Source organism: Periophthalmus magnuspinnatus, chromosome 5 (genome assembly GCF_009829125.3).
Source record: "Periophthalmus magnuspinnatus isolate fPerMag1 chromosome 5, fPerMag1.2.pri, whole genome shotgun sequence".
Lineage (NCBI taxonomy): Eukaryota > Metazoa > Chordata > Actinopteri > Gobiiformes > Gobiidae > Periophthalmus > Periophthalmus magnuspinnatus.
In genome coordinates this window covers 15,284,828-15,304,713 of record NC_047130.1, presented here as the reverse complement: position 1 = coordinate 15,304,713, position 19,886 = coordinate 15,284,828, and the positions used below count along the sequence as shown (strand labels likewise).

General features: G+C 46.4%; 1 protein-coding gene across 1 annotated transcript in view; it reads left to right on the top strand.

Annotated features, from left to right (window-relative positions):
• The window catches only part of LOC117371520 (tensin-2-like), a 47,428-nt gene extending 27,787 nt beyond the window's left edge, over positions 1–19,641 (top strand). Inside the window, exons 11-30 of the mRNA XM_055222041.1 lie at positions 225–337; positions 1,175–1,235; positions 1,941–2,016; positions 2,570–2,696; positions 3,967–4,032; positions 4,108–4,224; positions 4,822–5,701; positions 5,841–6,066; positions 8,656–8,866; positions 9,972–10,059; positions 13,159–13,746; positions 14,181–14,341; positions 14,799–14,930; positions 15,300–15,392; positions 15,695–15,772; positions 16,448–16,525; positions 16,675–16,843; positions 17,274–17,342; positions 17,945–17,974; positions 19,129–19,641. Coding sequence (XP_055078016.1) covers positions 225–337; positions 1,175–1,235; positions 1,941–2,016; positions 2,570–2,696; positions 3,967–4,032; positions 4,108–4,224; positions 4,822–5,701; positions 5,841–6,066; positions 8,656–8,866; positions 9,972–10,059; positions 13,159–13,746; positions 14,181–14,341; positions 14,799–14,930; positions 15,300–15,392; positions 15,695–15,772; positions 16,448–16,525; positions 16,675–16,843; positions 17,274–17,342; positions 17,945–17,974; positions 19,129–19,273 — 3,508 coding nt within the window. The 3' untranslated portion in view covers positions 19,274–19,641. The remainder of the gene's footprint in view (positions 1–224; positions 338–1,174; positions 1,236–1,940; positions 2,017–2,569; positions 2,697–3,966; positions 4,033–4,107; positions 4,225–4,821; positions 5,702–5,840; positions 6,067–8,655; positions 8,867–9,971; positions 10,060–13,158; positions 13,747–14,180; positions 14,342–14,798; positions 14,931–15,299; positions 15,393–15,694; positions 15,773–16,447; positions 16,526–16,674; positions 16,844–17,273; positions 17,343–17,944; positions 17,975–19,128) is intronic.
• Positions 19,642–19,886: the final 245 nt, after the last annotated feature.

The following is a 19,886-nucleotide window of genomic DNA, read 5'->3' as shown; positions in this document are numbered from 1 at the left end:
ACCAAAGTGTGAGTGTTTGGACCTTTATCAGTGTTTGATTCTCTCTCATGATCTCATTCTCCTCCTTTACTCCATCCCCCTCTCTTCTCTTTCTCTATTTCCTCTCCCCGCACTCTTTTTCTCTCTCTCCTCCCTCCTCCCCTTCTCCTCTTCCTCTCCTCCTCTCCTCTCCTCCTCTCCTCCCTCTCTCCTCCTCTCCTCCTCGCTCTTCTATCCATGCACAGATATATCTACTACTTTGGTGGTCTGCTCTCGGGTCACATTCAGATGAACACTAGTCCTTTGTTCCTGCAGCAGATTGTGATTCCATCTCTTCTGGACTTTGAGCCTGGAGGAGGTCAGATCTGTTTTTAACCAGAACTAAGAACAGAACCAGGACCAGAACCAGAGCAAGAATCAGAACCAGAACAAAGCAATCCCGTCTCTGTGTAAAAGAGTTCTGAATGTGTCTTTGTTTGAGGTTTACGTGTTCTTACAAAAGCACAGATATATTTTTACATGAGGCAGATTAAATTCACAAAAATCCTCTTTCTGGTCATTTAAACTCATTTTTTGCGTGTGTTTAATTTACACAGAGAGTGAGTGTTTTGTCTGAGTTCATTAAATTATTGGGCTTGAACTATTTAAACTTGAGCCGCAGACGGTAAAAAGAAGTGACACTGAGTGTGATGTCACCACAGCCAAGAGCCAATCCGGATCAAGGCTATAGAAGGCTGTTGGGCCTGTTCCCGCCCACACCGCAGGTTTAGCAGGGAGCGGGCGCTTAGCAACATTGTCAATCAAATCGGTTGCTAACGCTGGAAACATAAATTGTAGATCTCATAACACTGTGATGTTATTGAGGTTATAATGGAAGAATCACTTCATTTTGACTCATAAAAACAGGACCAGTTTAGCAGCAGACCTGAGGTACGACATAAACTGGTTCTCAGGCCATAGCTGGGACACCCCTGTGTTAAAACAAGACAGATTATGTAGAAAGAATTTGTAAAAATAAAAAAAAAATTAAAAAGGGAAGTTTTAACTTCTACTACTAATACTTAAAACTTAATACTTTTTTATTCCTACTTTAGTATCTGTGACTATGTTTTGTACTTGTACTTGTAGTGCAGTAGTATAGTACTATAGTAACTGTCCTTTCTCCTCTTCTTACCCTGATCCTTTCTTTCTGCAGGTTTCCATCCATTTGTGAAGATCTATCAGTGTCTTCAGCTGGTACACACGTCTGCGCTCTAGTGAGGCCCTTGCTCTTACATAAGCCCCTCACCCTCACTCACTTACTCACTCACTCCACAGCTCTTCACACTCCACAGACCCTCACCCTCACTCCCTCCACAGCTCCTCACACTCCACAGACCCTCACTCACTCCACAGCTCCTCACACTCCACAGCCCCTCACCCTCACTCCCTCCACAGCTCCTCACACTCCACAGACCCTCACCCTCACTCACTCACTCCACAGCTCCTCACACTCCACAGACCCTCACACTCACTCCCTCCACAGCTCCTCACACTCCACAGCCCCTCACCCTCACTCCCTCCACAGCTCCTCACACTCCACAGACCCTCACCCTCACTCACTCACTCCACAGCTCCTCACACTCCACAGCCCCTCACCCTCACTCCCTCCACAGCTCCTCACACTCCACAGACCCTCACCCTCACTCACTCCACAGCTCCTCACACTCCACAGACCCTCACCCTCACTCACTCACTCCACAGCTCCTCACACTCCACAGACCCTCACACTCACTCCCTCCACAGCTCCTCACACTCCACAGCCCCTCACCCTCACTCCCTCCCTGTAGGAGAGTGTGGACATACAGACCCAGCCTCATTCTCTTAAAGTCCAGTGTTAGTCTGAGTTCTGTGTTAAAGGTTTGGAATTTGAGGTCTGAGGTCTGGACCTCATATGTTGCTTGTGTTTTGTGTCTGTGCAGTGACCCCCAGAACTCCAGGTCGAGGACTCTGTGTGTGAGCCTGGACACACCTCTGCTGCTCAAAGGAGACATCATGGTGAGGGGCTGCACTTTAACAAACCTCACCTCACATTTATTTATTTTTTACAATGAGTCACATTTTATCACATTTTGCTTCTCTTCAGCTTCATAAATGTCAGAAGTCTCTGTAGCAGATATAAAAACATGAAAAACAGAATGAGATCATTTAAAACAGTTTGGTCTAAAGTTACTCCTCACTTCCGTTATGCATTCAGAACATCCTAATCCTTATACCATGATGAGTTTATAAGCACTCATCACAACTCTCACAGTAAACCTAACAACAGCTAGTATCCAAACGTGGACTTCCTGATTCTTGGACAGTAAAACTCTTTGTAATTAGATACAAACAGTGCACAGTGGTCTTCTTTTGACTTCAAGAGCTGATTTTGAAGTCAAAAGAAGACCACATTTGACAAATGTGTTTTATTTTATAGTTAAGTGAGTGTTTTGTTGATCACAAGCAGCGGTTGTGTTGAAGCTTAGCCTGAACAGCGCCCCCTGTGTGTTATCACATGCAGCAGTTGTGTTAAAACCTAGCCTGAACAGCGCCCCCTGTGTGCACATAGGTGAAGTGCTTCCACAGACGCAGTACTGCAGAGAGAGAAGAAGTGTTCAGAGTGCAGTTTCACTCCTGCGCTGTACATGGAGCCCAGCTGTGGTTCAGGAAGTCCGACCTGGACCACGCCTGCAATGGTGAGGACTACTGTACTACCAGTACTACTACTACTCATACTGCTGCTTCTGCTTCTACTCCTGCTTCTACCAGGTCATCTGCTGGATGTTCTGTGGGATTTGCATGCTCAAGTGGGTAACCCTCCAAAACTGTACACAGCAACTTGACAAACCTTATGTGATGTGCAGTAGTTTCATTAGTGTAGTTGATTGTGTTGTGATAGTGCTCTGAAGGGGACGTTACTTAGCACAGAGAGCAAAGGGAAGGCAGACTCAGAGTCAAAAACAAAAGTGAATTTTATAAAACATTGCGAATATAGCATTTTCAAAACAATAAAAGGAAACATGGTGATCTAAATGTGTTAAATAAATGCCCCATAGAAGTAAATACCGCCTCTTTAATACCCCACAGAAGTAAATACCCCTTCATTAATACCCCATAGAAGTAAATACCCCCTCTTTAATATCCCATAGAAGTAAAATAAACTCATACTACTACTATTACTACCACTACTTCTGCTCCTACTCCAAGTGTGGTTTAGGAGCCTGGACCATGCCCTGTTTGAGTTCTGGTCCGACCTCTCTTTATTGCAGGTAAAGAGCATTGCCTTGGTATAGGTCTGCTACGTTAAAGTGCTTCTGTCTGTATAACTGTCATCACTTTGATCATTTTCAGATCACAGATGCTTCTTGTCCATGTGTGTGAAGTGCTGAGTTCTTTTAAACCTGTGAATAACTCTCACTGTCTGACACTGCTTTAATACATTTACACTGATCTCTTTTCTAATGTTTCCTCATCACAAACAGACCTGGAATTGTGTCTTGTTTCATTCACACATGTTTAACACACAAACCCTGCATATTTAGGCTGGGTTCTTCTCTCACACTGAAAACACTCTGTTCCACCTTGTGATGTCATCATGTGGTAATACAGTGCTCCATTGTGTTTTTAAACTCCACACACCTTCACTATAATCATTTGGATCATTCCAGCCCTGAAATTGTCAATCTCTACTGAACTAAAGGTAAAAGGCTGTTAACTTGGAAAATACCACTTCATGACATCACAAGATGGAACACAGCATTTTGAGCTTTGGAGATGTAGACAGACAAATGATGAAGTATTACTCAAACATGTGTGAATGAAACAAAACAAAGCTCCAGGTCTGTTTTTTAGGAGGAGCATTAGAACATGGTTTAAACCTCTCAGAGCCAGTTTGTGATGTTGGAGCTTTACATTTTTAATTTGATGTTAATTTCATCTCAATTTACCCTCTGTTCTGTTCCACAGACAGCAGGTTTCCAGCCGACGCAACAGTGGAGTTTCTCTTCTCAAACGGACCAGAGAAAATCAAAGGTGTTTTTCCCCATCTCTGTTAAACCTTTTAATATTGGTATTTGTTCTTATTTTAAAGTTTGTGTTTGTGTCGAGGTCGCGAGTGTCGTAAAAATGACTCGTGTGTGAGAGTGAACAGTGACGTGTCTGACCCCGTCATGAGATGGGACTCTTATGAAAACTTCAACCTGCACCACGAAGACAGTGTGGAGAGTGAGTACTATTGATACTACTAATACTGATATTGCTAATACAACTACTAATACTAATACTACTAATGCTACTAATGCTACTAATACTACTAATACTACTACTGCTACTTCTAATACTACAGTCGTACAGTACATTACTTGATTTAGTCCTGGTTTAGCCCTGGTCTAGTCCTGGTCTAGTCCTAGTTTAGATCTGGATTAGTCCTGGTTTAGTCCTGGTTCAGTGCTAGTTTAGTCCAGTTATAGTCCTGATTTAATCCTGGTTTAGACATGGTTTGGTCCTGGTTTAGTCCTGATTTAGTCCTGGTTTAGTCCAGTTATAGTCCTGGTCTAGTTCTGGTTTAGTCCTGGTTCAGTCCTGGTATAGTCCTGGTTTAGTCCAGTTATAGTCCTGGTTTACTTCTGGTTTAGTTCTGGTCTAGTTCTGGCCTAGTTCTGTTTTAGTCCTGCTTTAGTCCTGCTTTAGTCCTGCTTTAGTCCAGTTATAATCCTGACTTAGTCCTGGTTCAGCCCTGGTTTAGTCCAGTTATAGTCCTGCTTTAGTCCTGGTCTAGTCCTGGTTTAGTCCTGGTTTAGTTCTCTGTTTGTTTCTCTTCAGACATCTCTCACACTCGCGGCCCTCTCGACGGCAGCCTTTACGCTCAGGTCCGGAAACGCCGCGGCCCTGGCTCCGTCCCCAAATCCTCTTCCAACAATGAGGTTCTCAGAAATGGCCCGACGGTGAGGTCACCCCCCAGCGTGCCCCGCCCACTCCCCTCTATACCAGTCGAAGAACCGGACCCTCCGAACCAATCGACTCCCCTTGATGAGAAGAAGGCGAAGGATCGAGAGACTGCCATTTTGGACGATGCCGAAACCAGAAAAGATCACTCCTGCTGTTCTCAAAATGTCCATAAGAGCGCGCCACGTGAGACAGAGCTGTGCCTCGTTAGTTCACACTGTCATAACCGTTGTAACTGTGTGAAGAACAAACCAAAGAGCCAAACGCTGCCTGCGCTCGTGTCCAAATCCACCTCTCCTCCTCCGGCTCCACAGCTGTCCACTTCTCAGATAGAGCTATACCATCGTCACACTGCGCTCAAGCTCCCAGATCTACAAATCCAACACCCCTCTCCGTCTCCTCTCGCTCCTCTGGCTCCCCTGGCTCCCCTGGCTCCTCTGGCTCTGAACCAGCCATGCATGTACCAGCCGTGTTTCCAGTGTCCGCAAACTGAGCATCGTCACAATCACATTTTGAATAACTCGTCCAGACTCTGCTCTGGTTCAGATTTCCAGCTGTACTTGCCGAGCCATAGTCCATCAACGCACCTGTCCCAGCCCACCCTCACCTCGGGCCCGTATCGAGAGCTCATCATCGGGTCCACACATCCACTCTGCCCCTGTAGAGACTGCTCCTCCAGGGGACCAATCAGGACATTCCACGCCATGCACACGGACCAATCAGAGGGCTCGCAGTGGTCACATGGCTCCAGACAGAGGTAGAGACGTTGAATTAATCTGATCACTGAGAAACTACAAATGGTTAAAATGTTAATAAACACAGAGATACATGAGGATGGGAGGGCATCTGACACAAAGTAACATCTGTTACATTAATCTTCCCTGTTCTCTCATCAGGGAGCTGTGGGAGAGTTCATGGCAGAGGGAGGCGGAGTTCTGGTCGTACCATAAGCCACAAGCCTTTCACTCGTGCCCAGCAACGGTGAGCCCGAGCCCGACCTTAGACCAGCGGAGCTTCCTCTGTGGAGCTCCGGGACTCACCCAGGCCTTCACCAGTCCACAGTCCCAGAACGATGTGAGGGAGGAGGGCAGAGGCGAGTACCACGTTCCCCCTCAGCTGGAGGTGAGTCAAACACAAACACGTCACAGCAAACGCAAAGATATAAAAATATGTTTCTAATTTCAGAGGAATTAAAACCAAGGAGAGCTTCTACAGGCAAGAACTCAACTAGCAGTAATCATAGTAATAGTAACAGTAGAAGTAGTAGTATTTATTCAAAGTTACTGAAGTAAAAATTATATAATGTAGTACGTGACTCAATCTCAGAAATAGTAGTAGTCAAAGTAGTTTCAAGAGTTTTGGTAGTGCAGTAATGGTAATGATAATAGTAGTAGTAGTAGTAGTTGTTGTTGTGGCTATGCTATTTAAATATTTTAGTTTTTTATATATATATATATATATATATATATATATATATATATATATATATATATATATATATATATATATATATATATATATATATATATATATATATATATATATGCTTTGCTCTGTTGTTTATCTACCACCACAATGTCCGGTTGGTTTGCCATCACCATTCTGTCAGTCTGTATCTGGAAGTCACACAGGATCTTGGCTCGATCATTCTCCACCACCTTTGGAGGTGTTTCCCACCTTGATCTTGGGGTTTCCAGTCCGTACTCTGCACAGATGTTTCTGAACACTATGGCTCTTAGAGTCCTGTTGAGGTTGTACAGCGTCAGGCATTCAGTGATCCATGTGTGTGGCATTGTGTCGTAGGTTTTCTTGTAATCAATCCAGTCAGTGCAGAGGTTTGTCTTACGGGTTCTGCAATCTCGGGCGACTGTTCGGTCTACCAGGAGCTGGTGATTGGCTCCCCTGGTATCTTTGCCGATACCCTTCTGCGCTGTGCTCATGTATTTCCATCCATGTGTCCACTTAAGCCCACTAAGCCGCGATGATACCTGACATGAGCTTCCATGTTGTGGAGAGACAGGTTATTGGCAGATAGTTGGATGTGACAGTACCCTTTGAGGGATCCTTCTGGATCAGGACCTTACGACCTTTGGTTAGCCATTCAGGGTGAGTCCCATCCATTAGCAACTGGTTAATTTGTGCTGCCAGGCGCTCATGGAGAGCAGTGAGCTTCTTTAGCCAGTGGGCGTGGATCATGTCAGGGCCTGGTGCAGTCCAGTTTTTCATACCTGAGATGCTTTCCTGGATGTCTGCCGTTGTGATGGTAACTGGATTCTGTTGAGGGAGGTTGCTGTGGTCTTCTCTCAGAGCCATCAGCCACTTTGCATCGCTGTTATGTGATACCTCCTTCTCCCATATACCTTTCCAGTACTGTTTGGTGTCCAGCCTTGGTGGGTCTGCGCTGGTGTTATTACCCTGCTATTGAGCGCACACTTTCACCAGTTGTGTTGCAAACAGACCATTTATTTGTCTGGCTTCATTATCTCATATGTGCCTCATTAGGCGGCTGGCCAAGGCTTGGAATATTTGTTTGGCAGTTTCCAGTGCTTCAGGTATGGGCATCTGGCTATACCTCTTGTACAGTTCTTGTACTTATTTTTTTGCTGCACATCTCTGAGCCTCTGACAGTTGGCTCACTGACGTTTCCATGGTGGGTATTGTTTCTTATGGCTCCCATAGTTGTTCTTATAGCCAAGCATCTCTAGGATCACTGCTGCTGAAGTGTATATCAGCTCATTGGTCTCTGTGATGGTTGAGGTAAGGATCGCTCTCAATGCTGCATTCACATCTTCTAGGAGACTTTCAGATGGTACTTCACTTAGTCTCTGTAGGTGGCGTCAGAACTGCCTTGTGTTCATTCGGGCCTTTCAGGCCAGTCGATGCCTCCCTCAGCGTGATACTTATTGGGCCTTCGTACCCAATCTCCAGTTTGGGAGTTAATGTTAACTCCCCTCTGACCTGGCATCCTTGCTCCCTATTGCCATAGCATATTTTGTGTTGTACTTCGTCAATCTCAAGTTGTGATAGCAGTTGCCGTTTGTGGATGTTGGAACACTGAGTTACTAGTTGCTTAGCCGTAAGCTTGGACTGTGGGTTTCGAAGTAACCATTTTTCCCACATCCTGTTCATGTAACCCCTCTGACTCTGGTCACTGGAGTAGTAGCATCCAACAGAGCCTTGTTCTAGCATTTCGCCCATCTCTGTCTTGTTCAAGTAGCCCATCTCTCATCAAGGTGCTCTGGTTCCCCAGAACCGGGGACGGGCGAGGTCTGAGCTGGCATCTCGTAAGTTTCAGTCGCACTCATCATTGTATGAGGTAGGCAATAGCTTGAAGGGTCTTGCCCAATTACCCACACTGGTTGTTGGTAATTACTCATTGCGCTCTATATGTATGTGTGTGTGTGTGTGTGTGTATGTATGTATGTATGTATGTATGTATGTATGTATGTATGTATATATATATATATATATATATATATAAATAATGAAATAAAAAGCAATAATGAAATAAAAAAGCATATAATGTAGTACTGTAGTTTCATTAATCTCAGAAATACAGTAGTAGTAGTAGACATAGTACTAGTAGTAGTAGTAGTAGTAGTAGTAGTAGTAGTAGTAGTAGTAGTAGTAGTAGTAGTAGGTTAGTAGTACTCTGACATCATTCAAATGGACCTGTTTAAATGTGACTTATGACAGCCCCTTTGTGTCCAGCCACGTCTCTCCTGCCCTCCTGCGCCGGCGGCCATTTTGAGAACCGCAGACAGCCCTGGGAGCAGAGGGCATGTGTCAGGGTCCCCCCTCCCTGCGGGTATCCCCTCCCCAAAGAGAGCATCCCTACCCCACGACCACCCTGGGACCTCTGACCAGCACCACACCGGGACCTCTGACCAGCACCACCCCGGCACCTCTGACCAGCGCACAGGTGAGACAGGAGGGGTCATTGGGTTTTGTTTTACTTTTTTTCTATCTCATTCTAATCTCCAGACCCTTGGCCCTTTGGCCTCGGATTTGGAGGAGCTGATTCTCATTCCAGCCGCTTCACACTCGGCTCAAATCGCCCCAGTGCCTGCTGCAGGTCCTGGCTCGATGAAGCCATCAGGACATCATCTGCTAACAGCAGAGATGAGATCCTGTGATCCCCAAACTGGACCCCCTCCAGCCCCTAAACCGGACCCCGTCTGGTCCCTGAACTGGACCCCCTCCAGCCCCTGAACCGGGCTTTGGCTGCGTCTAGACATTCTGTCCATAAATACGATGAACAGAATCTGTGACAAAGGGCAGCCCTGGCGGAGTCCAACATGCACTGGGAACAGGTCTGACTTACTGCCGCCAATGTGAACACAGCTCCTGCTCCGGTCATACAGGGACTGGACAGCCCTTAGCAAAGGGCCCTGGAGCCCATACTCCCAGAGCACCCCCCCAAAAGACACCACGAGGGACACGGTCGAATGCCTTTTCCAGATCCACAAAGCACCACCTCAGTGACTTCAGCCAGGTCCACCTCTGAGGCCACAGGGTGATGGATGAGCCCGCCTCATGGCCTCCCCAAACTCCTCCCAACCCCGAGTTTTTGCCTCGCGACCACTCAAGCCATGGCACGCTTGGCCTGCTGGTACTCGTCGGCTCCCTCAGGAGTCCCACAAGCCAACAAGGCTCAATCGGACTTCTTCGTCAGCCTGACGGCATCCCTTACCTCCAACATTCACCACCGGGTTCAGTTCTTTACTCACCTTTAACTGATAAGCTACTGTCTGACCTGATCTATTAGTTCAGTAGGTGCCACAAATGTCTTCAGTGGTTAGCTCTGGATCAGGGTGTTTTCCCCTTCAGGCTCCAGAGTCTGTGTAGACAGGACTTTCCACAGGAGAAGGTGCTGTGTTCAGAAGAGAGAAGCTCAGAATAGAACTGCCACAGGAGGGTCCAGGGACTTTTATAATGCCTGGAGACTTAAAAAAAAACTTAACAGATGTAAAATAAAAAACATAATCTCATCATAATCATTATCATGTATTTCCTTTTTGTCTCAGACTCGACTGGAGCCGAGCGTGAGGACCAGATGTCTCCAGAGTCTGAACATGACTACACAGTAATCAGCAACAGTCCCACCCACCACAGGTCAGGAGATATACAACTATAACGACTCTATGTACATATGTGTAATATACAGGCTCTGCCCACCTGCACAAAGTACAAGTGAGTTCTATTTCATCCCTACTGACCGCCAGAGGCAGTGCTTCAAGCACTGAATGATCACTCTTGCGCCTGCTTAGGTTGAGATTTAACAACAACAATTTCACCTGTGACCTTCCGGTGACCCACGTGAGGCTATATAGTCACGTGACTCTGGAAGCACAGTCCCTTTTTTTTCTCGCGGTTAGGTCGAGTGTGTTGTGGCTACTCATGGATACTGCTTTGTACCACAATAGTTTTCTCATTTTCTTTGGTGGCAGCTTATTGCTCAGAGTCCCATGACCTGTGATTAGAGTATATCATGGTCAGGGTAGCGCCAGTTTGATGGAGTCCATGTGCTGTAGAGCTTGCATGACCCCACTTCAACCTGAAGATGGACATGATGTATGCCCCTTACGTTTAGGTATGGACCCCCTTAGGGAAGGTTTGACAGAGAATGCTTGCATGAGTTGCAGCATTATGCCCAGATCCCTGCGTGCTGATTGCTCTGCAAAATTATCCTTGAAGGTGGACAGCCTTACTTCATAGCTCACTAGAATGAAAGCTCTCATTGAGTCCATGCAGACTCGGGATAGCGACCAGTAGACTGCTCAACGGGAGATGGTTTCTGTTTGCGAGGATGATGCCCTGTCTGTGGTGGTGTCAGATACGCACTTCCACGACACTGACCCGCATACTGGGGACGGTTTGGATGCGTGCTCTGACGTATCAGAGTTGAGCTCACACAACTCCACCTGCTGTCAGGGAGGTGACAATGACTCAGCTGCCCCTTCTTTATGTGTGGCTTGTGCAGGTTTACAATTGGAGGCACCGGCGGCTTCTAGTGCATTTTTTATAGACGACAGGGTTTTGTGTCTTCTTTTTTGGTTCCCCCCTCTACGGAGTATATTAAGGAACGACATGCCTGCTGGTCGGATACAAAAGCGTTTTTCCCCTGATTTATCCAACACTCCTGAGAGTTCTGCCGGAGGGACACAAGCTTCTGCTGGTTACTCCATTCTGGCCAGCGAGGATTTGGTTCCCGCTTCTGCACAGACTCTGTTGCAGCTCTCCAATGCGCCTTCCCGCCAGGATGGACCTCTTGTCCCAGCTGGGGGGACGGATACTGCATCCCCATCCCAATCGGCTCCAGCTCTGTGTCTGGGAGTATGCTGGAGGAATAGGACATACGATCTGTAATGCCTGGGCACCATCGACGCGGCGGTTGTACACAAATAGGTGGAAGCTATTTGAGGAATGGTGCAGGAGACATGGACAAGATGCGGTGTGCTGTCCAGTTTCTGCTATCTTGGAGTTTTTACAGGAACTTTTGGATCGTGGTATGTTGCCTTCAACAATAAAGGTATATGTGACTGCAATATCTTGCTGCCACAGTGGCGTGAACGGTAGCACAGTGGGAAGTGATGAGAACATTTCCCATTTGTTGAAAGGTGCCAGACAGCTTCACCCACGGCCAGTAGCTTATGGGATCTTTCGTCCTGGAGATTCTGCGGGCTCATCCATTGGAACCTATTGTCCAGACAGACATTAAGTGGCTGTCGTTTAAGACTGCATTTCTCCTCACCATGGCTTCTGGTAAGCGTGTGGGTGAACTGCAGGCTCTGTCTGTCAAATGACTCCTGCTGTAGGTGGCATGCTGATGGCTCAGGTTTAACTCTCTGGCCTAATGTCTCTTTCCTCCCTTAGGTGTTATCTTCTACAGGTAATACCCAACTGCAGTTGGCAAGGTTTGGCACGGAATCTACCACAGAACCTTTATGCCCTGTTCACTCATTGGAGGCTTACATACAGGTTATGGCAGGTATGCAACGGTTGGGAAGTCTGTTTGTGTTATACCGGTCCACGTAAGGGTCGAGCTCTTTCTACACAGCATCCAGTGCTTGAAGCACCGCCTCTGGCAGTCAGAAGGGATGAAATAGAACGAAAGTTACGCCAGACCGCCAGAGGTCTCTGTCCCTCGGAATCCTCGTGCCCTCGAAAAAAGGTTAAGGGACTGTGCTTCTGGAGTCACATGACTATATAGCTTCACATGGGTCACCGGAAGGTCATAGGTGAATTTGTTGCACATGTGCAAGAGTGATCATTCAGTGCTTGAAGCACTGCCTTTGGCGGTCATCAGGGATTCATAGAACTGTGGTTATATACGTAACTTTCGGTTATAATGTATATAAACTCATATAAACTTGCTAAAATTCGCCTGTCAAGAATGTTAACAGTGAATATGAGAACTAAACCACGTCTAAACCATGACTGAACCAGGACTGAACCAGGACTAAACCAGGACTAAACCAGGACTAAACCAGGACTAAACCAGGGCTGAACCAGGGCTGAACCAGGACTGAACCAGGATTGAACCAGGACTGAACCAGGACTAAACCAGGTCTAAACCAGGACTGAACCAGGACTAAACCAGGACTAAACCAGGTCTAAACCAGGGCTGAACCAGGTCTAAACCAGGGCTGAACCAGGACTGAACAAGGACTGAACCAGGACTGAACCAGGACTAAGCCAGGTCTAAACCAGGACTGAACCAGGACTAAATCAGGACTGAACCAGGACTGAACCAGGACTGAATCAGGACTAAACCAGGTCTAAACCAGGTCTAAACCAGGGCTGAACCAGGACAGAACTTGCACTAAACCAGGACTAAACCAGCACTAAACCAGGACTAAACCAGGGCTGAACCAGGACAGAACTTGCACTAAACCAGGACTGAACTAGGACTAATCCAGGGCTGAAGCAGGATTGAACCAGGACTGAACCAGGACTGAACTGGGACTGAACTGGGACTAAACCAGGACTAAACCAGGCCTAAACCAGGTCTAAACCAGAACTGAACCAGGATTGAACCAGGACTAAACAGGACTGAACCGGGACTGAACCAGGGCTGAAAAAGGACTGAAACAGGGCTAAACCATGACTGACCCAAGACTGAAGTAGGTCTAAATCCGGACTTCAGACTGTATTTTCTTAGCTCACTGCCTATGACCTGGCCTAGGCCTAAACAAATGTTGTCCTCCTCAGTGTGACTCCAGACCTGACCACAGCCCAAAGCCTAGAGTCCACCCTGAGCCCAGAGTCCAACCTGAACAACACCATCACTGTACTCTGCTCCCATGTCCCCCCAAACCCATCCAGGACCCCAGACCCTGCCTCTGGACCTGGACTACAAGTCCAGGTCCAGATCAACGGCTCCGCTTTACCAAACCCACCTGACAGCGGCCATTTTGTGAGCATGAACACGTCCCCTAGCCCAACCTCCTCCCTCTCCTCTCCCTCTTCCCCTGAACCATCCCCACTCCGCTCCTCCCTCTCCACAGACCAGAGTCTAACCCCAGATCTGATGGAGCCCAAGCCGCCCTCTCCTGTCCCCGATGGGTATAACACGCCCACGTTTCCCCTGGCGTCGTACTACTACCCCCTCCTCAATGTGCCGCATGTGCCCTACACCGGGTACACCGCGGTCACCATACCCACCCAGCCGCTTCTGCCCCAGAAGAAGAGAGGAGCCAGCCAATCAGGAGCCAGCCAATCAGGAGCCAGCCAATCAGGAGCCAGCCAATCAGGAGCCAGCCAGTCAGGAGCTGCCAGCGGGCATGACTCTCTGCACAGGTGGGTAAATCAGTATGTTAATGTTATACTTCAGTAAATAAATATCTTATTGTAACTTTGTAAAATTACACTGTATGACATGATCAAGTCTAATGCCATTCTGTGGAACATTTCTGGCAAAGTAATATTGTCTCTATGGAGACAAGCAGGTAGCAGACTCCCCCTGGAAAAGTTACAGCATGTATCGGTACCCTTAAGTTAAAAAAAAAAAATAGAACAAATAGAATTGAGAGTTGGTCTATTTCAGACCTTAATCTGATCGTTCAAAATAAAATCAAATAAACACTGAAACTGTAGGCCTAAAGCTATTATTTAAGTTACATTTTAATCGTTTTTGTTTAGATTGTTTTGTTCTGTTGTGTTTTCCATATGCAAATATCCTCCACATTAACCCCCTGCAGTTCCTGAGCTCTATTCTCTGGTTCTCTCCCCAGGGTAACCTCGGCTCCTGTCCCCAGCCTCAGTGCCTCATTCCTGGGCAGCAGGGAGCAGAGGAGGGGCTCGGCTCAGGTGGAGGGGGACATCAGGGTCAATGCAAAGTTTGTCCAGGACAGTTCTAAGTTCTGGTACAAACCGGGAATCTCCAGGGACCAAGGTGAGTGATGTTGGGACCAGGGTGAGGCTGGGACCAGGGTGAGACTGGGAGCAGGGTGAGGCTGTGACCAGGGTGACACAGGGACCGGGCTGAGTGAGACTGGGACCAGGGTGAAGCTGGGAGCAGAATGAGACTGGGACAAGGGTGAGACAGGGACTGGCGTGAGACTGGGACCAAGGTGAGGCTGGGAGCAGAATGAGACTGGGACAAGGGTGAGACAGGGACTGGCGTGAGACTGGGACCAAGGTGAGGTTGGGACCAGGATGAGACTGGGACAAGGGTGAGACTGAGACCAGGGTGAGATTGGGACCAGGGGGAGACTGGGACAAGGGTGAGACTGAGACCAGGGTGAATGACGCTGGGACCAGGGTGAGTGACGCTGGGACCAGGGGGAGACTGGGACCAGGGTGGTTCTCGTGTGAGTCTCGTGTCATGTTGTGTACTGTCTGTGTTGTAGCCATCGCGGTGCTGAAGGAGAAGGAGCCGGGGTCCTTCCTGATCCGTGACAGTAACTCCTTCCAGGGTGCGTACGGACTGGCCCTCAAAGTGGAGACAGCGCCCCCTAATGCCAACCTCACAACGAATAAAGGTACTATGGCTACTACAAGTTTAATACTACTACTACTGCAACTACTACTACTACAAATACTACTGCTGCTTCTGCTCCTGGTGCTACTATTTCTTTACTGCTATCCTTAACTACTTATACTTACTGTTACGTACTACTCCTACCACTACTACTACAACTGGTACTTTTGCTCCTGGAGCTACTACTTCTGTATTACTGTCCTTAACTCATTCTCCTCTGTCTCTGGGTTAAACTGCTCATAATTTGGGGACCTACCTATATATAAAAGTTGTATTTTTTAACCACGTCAGGTCAAAGTTCACATGTATTGATTACATTTACAGCTTGATTACATTTACCCCCTTCTCACTTCTCCTAACTGTCCACCAGGGGACGCTCTGGAGCAACTGGTCAGACACTTCCTGATCGAGACGGGGCCCAGAGGAGTCAAGATCAAAGGCTGCCAAAACGAGGCCTACTTCGGTTTGTCCACAGCATTTACATCACTCTACAAATAAACAGGGTTTAAAGGTCCTGCATCACACTCACCCCTGACCTCTGACCTCTGTGAGCTCCATCTTCTAATGCTGTTTCCTCATAAACAGACCCTAAGTTGTGTTTTGTTTCATTCACACATGTTTGAGTAACACTTTTTTATTAGTCTGTTGACATCTCCAAAGCTCAAAATGCTCTGTTCCACCTTGTGATGTCATGACGTGGTAGTTTTGAGGTTAATAGCTCCTTTTATCTTTAGTTTTATGATGTTTTTGTTGTTTTTATTTCAGGAAGTCTGTCTGCTCTGGTATTCCAGCACTCGATCACCCCTGTGTCTCTGCCCTGTGCCCTCCGCATCCCAGAAAAAGGTAGGCCAAGTTTTAAAGAAGCACTGTGCAACTTTTGTAATGGGAGGTCTGCCACTGTTTGTTGCATTGAAATGTTATGGCTTTACCTGTAATGTTCCACCATTTATTTTTTTATTTTTTTGTTACGTTGTTGTTGTCATTAATGTTGTTGTTGATGATGTTTTTGTTGTTTTTGTCGATGTTGTTGATGTGTTGTTTGTCGTTGTCATTGTTTATGTTGTTGATAATGTTGATGTTGTTGCTGTTTTTGGTGATGTTGTTGATGTTGTTGCTATTGTTGTGGTTGTGTTTGTTGTTGTCATGGTTGATAATGTTGTTGTTGATGTTGTTACCGTTGTTGTGGTTGTGTTTGTTGTTGTTGATGTTGTTGCTGTTGTTGATATTGTTGTTGATATTGTTGTGGTTGTTGTTGTTGCTGTTGTGGTTGTGTTGATGTTGCGGTGTTTGCTGTCGTTGTTGATGATGTTGTTGATTTTGTTGCTGTTGTTGTGTTTGTTGTCATTGTTGATGTTGTTGTTGTTGTTGATGTTGTTTTTGGTGATGTTTTGGAGGTTGTTGTTATTGTTGTGGTTGGGTTTGTTGTTGTTGTCATTGTTGATAATGTTGTTGATGTTGTTGTTTTTGTTGGTGTTGATGTGTTTGTTGTCGCTGTTATTGTTGTTGTGTTTGTTTCAGATCTGGTGGGAGAGCTTCAGGAGCTGCAGAGTGTGAGCAGCACCAGCACCGCAGCCAGTCTCCTTAGACAAGGAGCAGGTACAGAGCAAAGAGAGACCGAGTTAGACTGGGTCACACCTACTTTAGACCTGGTTTAGTCCCCATTCAGTCCCGGCTTAGTCCAGTTTTAGTTCTGGTTTAGTCCCAGTTCAGTCCTATATATCACTGATGTCATGTCCCTTTTTCAGCGTGTAATGTGCTGTACTTGAACTCTGTGGAGACTGAGTCGCTGACTGGTCCGGAGGCAGTTTCCAAGGCAACCAAAGTGACTCTGTCATTGATCCCGCGTCCCGTGGCAACTGTGGTCCACTTCAAAGTGTCTGCGCAGGGCATCACTCTGACAGACAGCAAACGCAGGTAACTATAGTACTCATTTTACTATTAAAATATTAATACTACTGCTACTACTACACTACATCAGACTACTTCCTGCAGTAGTACTACACTTACTGTTAAACCTACCATCACATGCAATCACACTGGCTGACCCACCCCAGGTGTATTCTCACATATCATCACTAGATGTTATCTGTATTACTGCTGTCTAATAGAAGAAGAGCAGAGAGGTGAGAGGAGGAAGGGGGCAGGCAAGAGGAAGGGAGAGGGGCTAACAGATTTCACATCTGACATCTACCGGTGAAAATAAAAAAACAAACTTTCAGATGGTAGCTTTAAGAGAATTACTCTCAAAGACACAGGTGTGTTTATTATGAGATAGATGTATGTGTAGAAAATTGAATTTATAATATTTGATATAATTTAAAAGTTGAGTCATTTTGTTTTTCAGGCTGTTCTTCAGACGACATTATCCAATCAACACAGTGACCTTCAGCAGCCTGGACCCTCACGATAAAAGGTACGAGTCTGCACAGACACTAAGAGTGTGCTCAAAAATTGGACCGAACCAGGACCAAAACTGGACCAAACCAGGGCCAAACCAGGACTAAACCAGGACCGGACCAGGACTAAACAAGGACTAAACCAGGACTGAACAAGGACTAAACCAGGACTGAACCAGGACTAAACCAGGACTAAACCAGGAATAAATAGGACTAAACCAGAATCGAACCAGGATAAGTTCTTATATTCACTCTGTACCTTTTTTAGGGTCTGCTGTTATTGCTTTGCCTGAAATGTTCCACAGCATGGCATTAAACCTTTTCAGTTACAGGTGATTTTAAAGGTGCACTAAGTAACTTTTCTGATGGAGGGTCTGCTACCTGCTTTTCTCCACGGAGATGTTATTGCTTTGCCTGGAATGTTCCACAGTACTGCATTAAACTGATCTCTCCTAGTAAAGGTTCCATGTTTTTCTGTCAGTGCTCAGACTTATATCATCTGGATATAAGGAGCACGTTTGTTCACATCTCTGTTTTTCATGTTTTTCTGCTTTTGTCTCTGTCCCTGTTTGACCCTTGACCCTGTTTTACCCTTGACCCTGTTTGACCTGTGCTTAAGATGGACTCACTCTGAGCGCACGTCCTGCAAGTAAGTCTGTGTTTCCATACCTGTGTAAGCAATGGCCATTTTATTAGGTGCCTGTCCCCACCTGTCCTCACCTGTCCCCACCTGTCCTCACCTGTCCCCACCTGTCCTCACCTGTCCCCACCTGTACTCACCTGTCAGAACCTGTCCCACCTGTCCTCACTTGTCACCATCTGTCCTCACCTATCCTCACTTGTCCCCACCTGGCTACAGTTGTGGACCTCACCTGTCCCCACCTGTCCCCACCTGTCCCCACCTGTCCTCACCTGTCTCCACCTGTCCCCACCTGTCCTCACCTGTCCCCACCTGTACCCACCTATCAGAACCTGTCCTCACTTGTCCTCACTTGTCCTCACTTGTCCTCACCTGTCCTTACCTGTCCTTACCTGTACCCACCTGTCCCCACCTGTCCTCATCTGTCCTCACCTCTCCTCACCTGTCCTCACCTGTCTTGATTCATTGAATTGTCTTGAAATGTCTTGAAAAACATGTATTCTTACTGTGAAGGGTCACCTCTCCACAGATCTGATCTGTAAATGATCTAATCAGAGTCAAGCATGAATTCATACAAAGGACTTTTATATTAATTACCCCCAAACTTTTTTTTTTTTTACTTAGTCCCTAAATCTAATTTTTAGTGAGCACCTCACATTTATCAAAACAGTCCAGGCAGGATATGAAATGTGCTGTTCCTCTGAGCAGATGAGCACATCAGCCTCTTTACATGGTTCAGACACTTTACACTGGAGCTCGGGATATTCAGGAGTTTTGATCATCTTTGAAACATTTTAGGGGAAAATCACCCCGTCTCATAGTGGCGTCACCGTGAGCCCTGGTTCAAACCAGCTTTGTCCTGGTTTATCCTGGACCGTCCTCGTCCCGTTCTATTTTCATCCTTGTGTATTTTTGGTAGAATCCAGGTTTAGTTCTACTTCAGTCTTTGTTTCATGTCCCTGTTTTTCCTCTCACACCTCGTCACACATGTTTCTGTGTGTGGCTTTAACACTGCTTCTTGAATCTCTTTGAACCTTCTTCTTTCATTCCACAGTCTGGTTCATCCTGTCGTTTCTTCTGGTTCATCCTGTCATTTCTTCTGGTTCATCCTGTCATTTCTTCTGGTTCATCCTGTCATTTCTTGTCGTTTCTTTGTCATTCAGGATGTTTGGTTTTGTGGCTCGCCGGACAGACAGCTCCTCTGGAAACGTGTGTCACCTGTTTGCTGAGATCGACCCTGAGCAGCCCGCCTCCGCCATCGTCAACTTCATCAACAAAGTCATGCTCGCGCCACATCTGCGCAGATAGAGCCACGTCTGAGATGATAAAGTCCACCGCTGCGCAAATAGACCCACATCTACGTAGCTAGAGCCACATCTGTGCAAATAAAGTCCACATCTGCTCAGATAAAGTCCACATCTGCACAAATAGAGCCACATCTGTGCAAATAAAGTCCACATCTGCACAAATAGAGCCACATCTGTGCAGATTAAGTCAACATCTGCTCAGATAAAGTCCACATCTGCTCAGATAAAGTTCACATCTGCACAGATAAAGTCCACATCTGCACAAACAGAGCCACATCTGTGCAAATAAAGTCCACATCTGCTCAGATAAAGTCCATATCTGCACAAATAGAGCCACATCTGTGCAAATAAAGTCCACATCTGCACAAATAGAGCCACATCTGTGCAGATTAAGTCAACATCTGCTCAGATAAAGTCCACATCTGCACAAACAGAGCCACATCTGTGCAAATAAAGTCCACATCTGCTCAGATAAAGTCCACATCTGCACAAATAGAGCCACATCTGTGCAAATAAAGTCCACATCTGCTCAGATAAAGTCCACATCTGCACAAACAGAGCCACATCTGTGCAAATAAAGTCCACATCTGCTCAGATAAAGTCCACATCTGCAC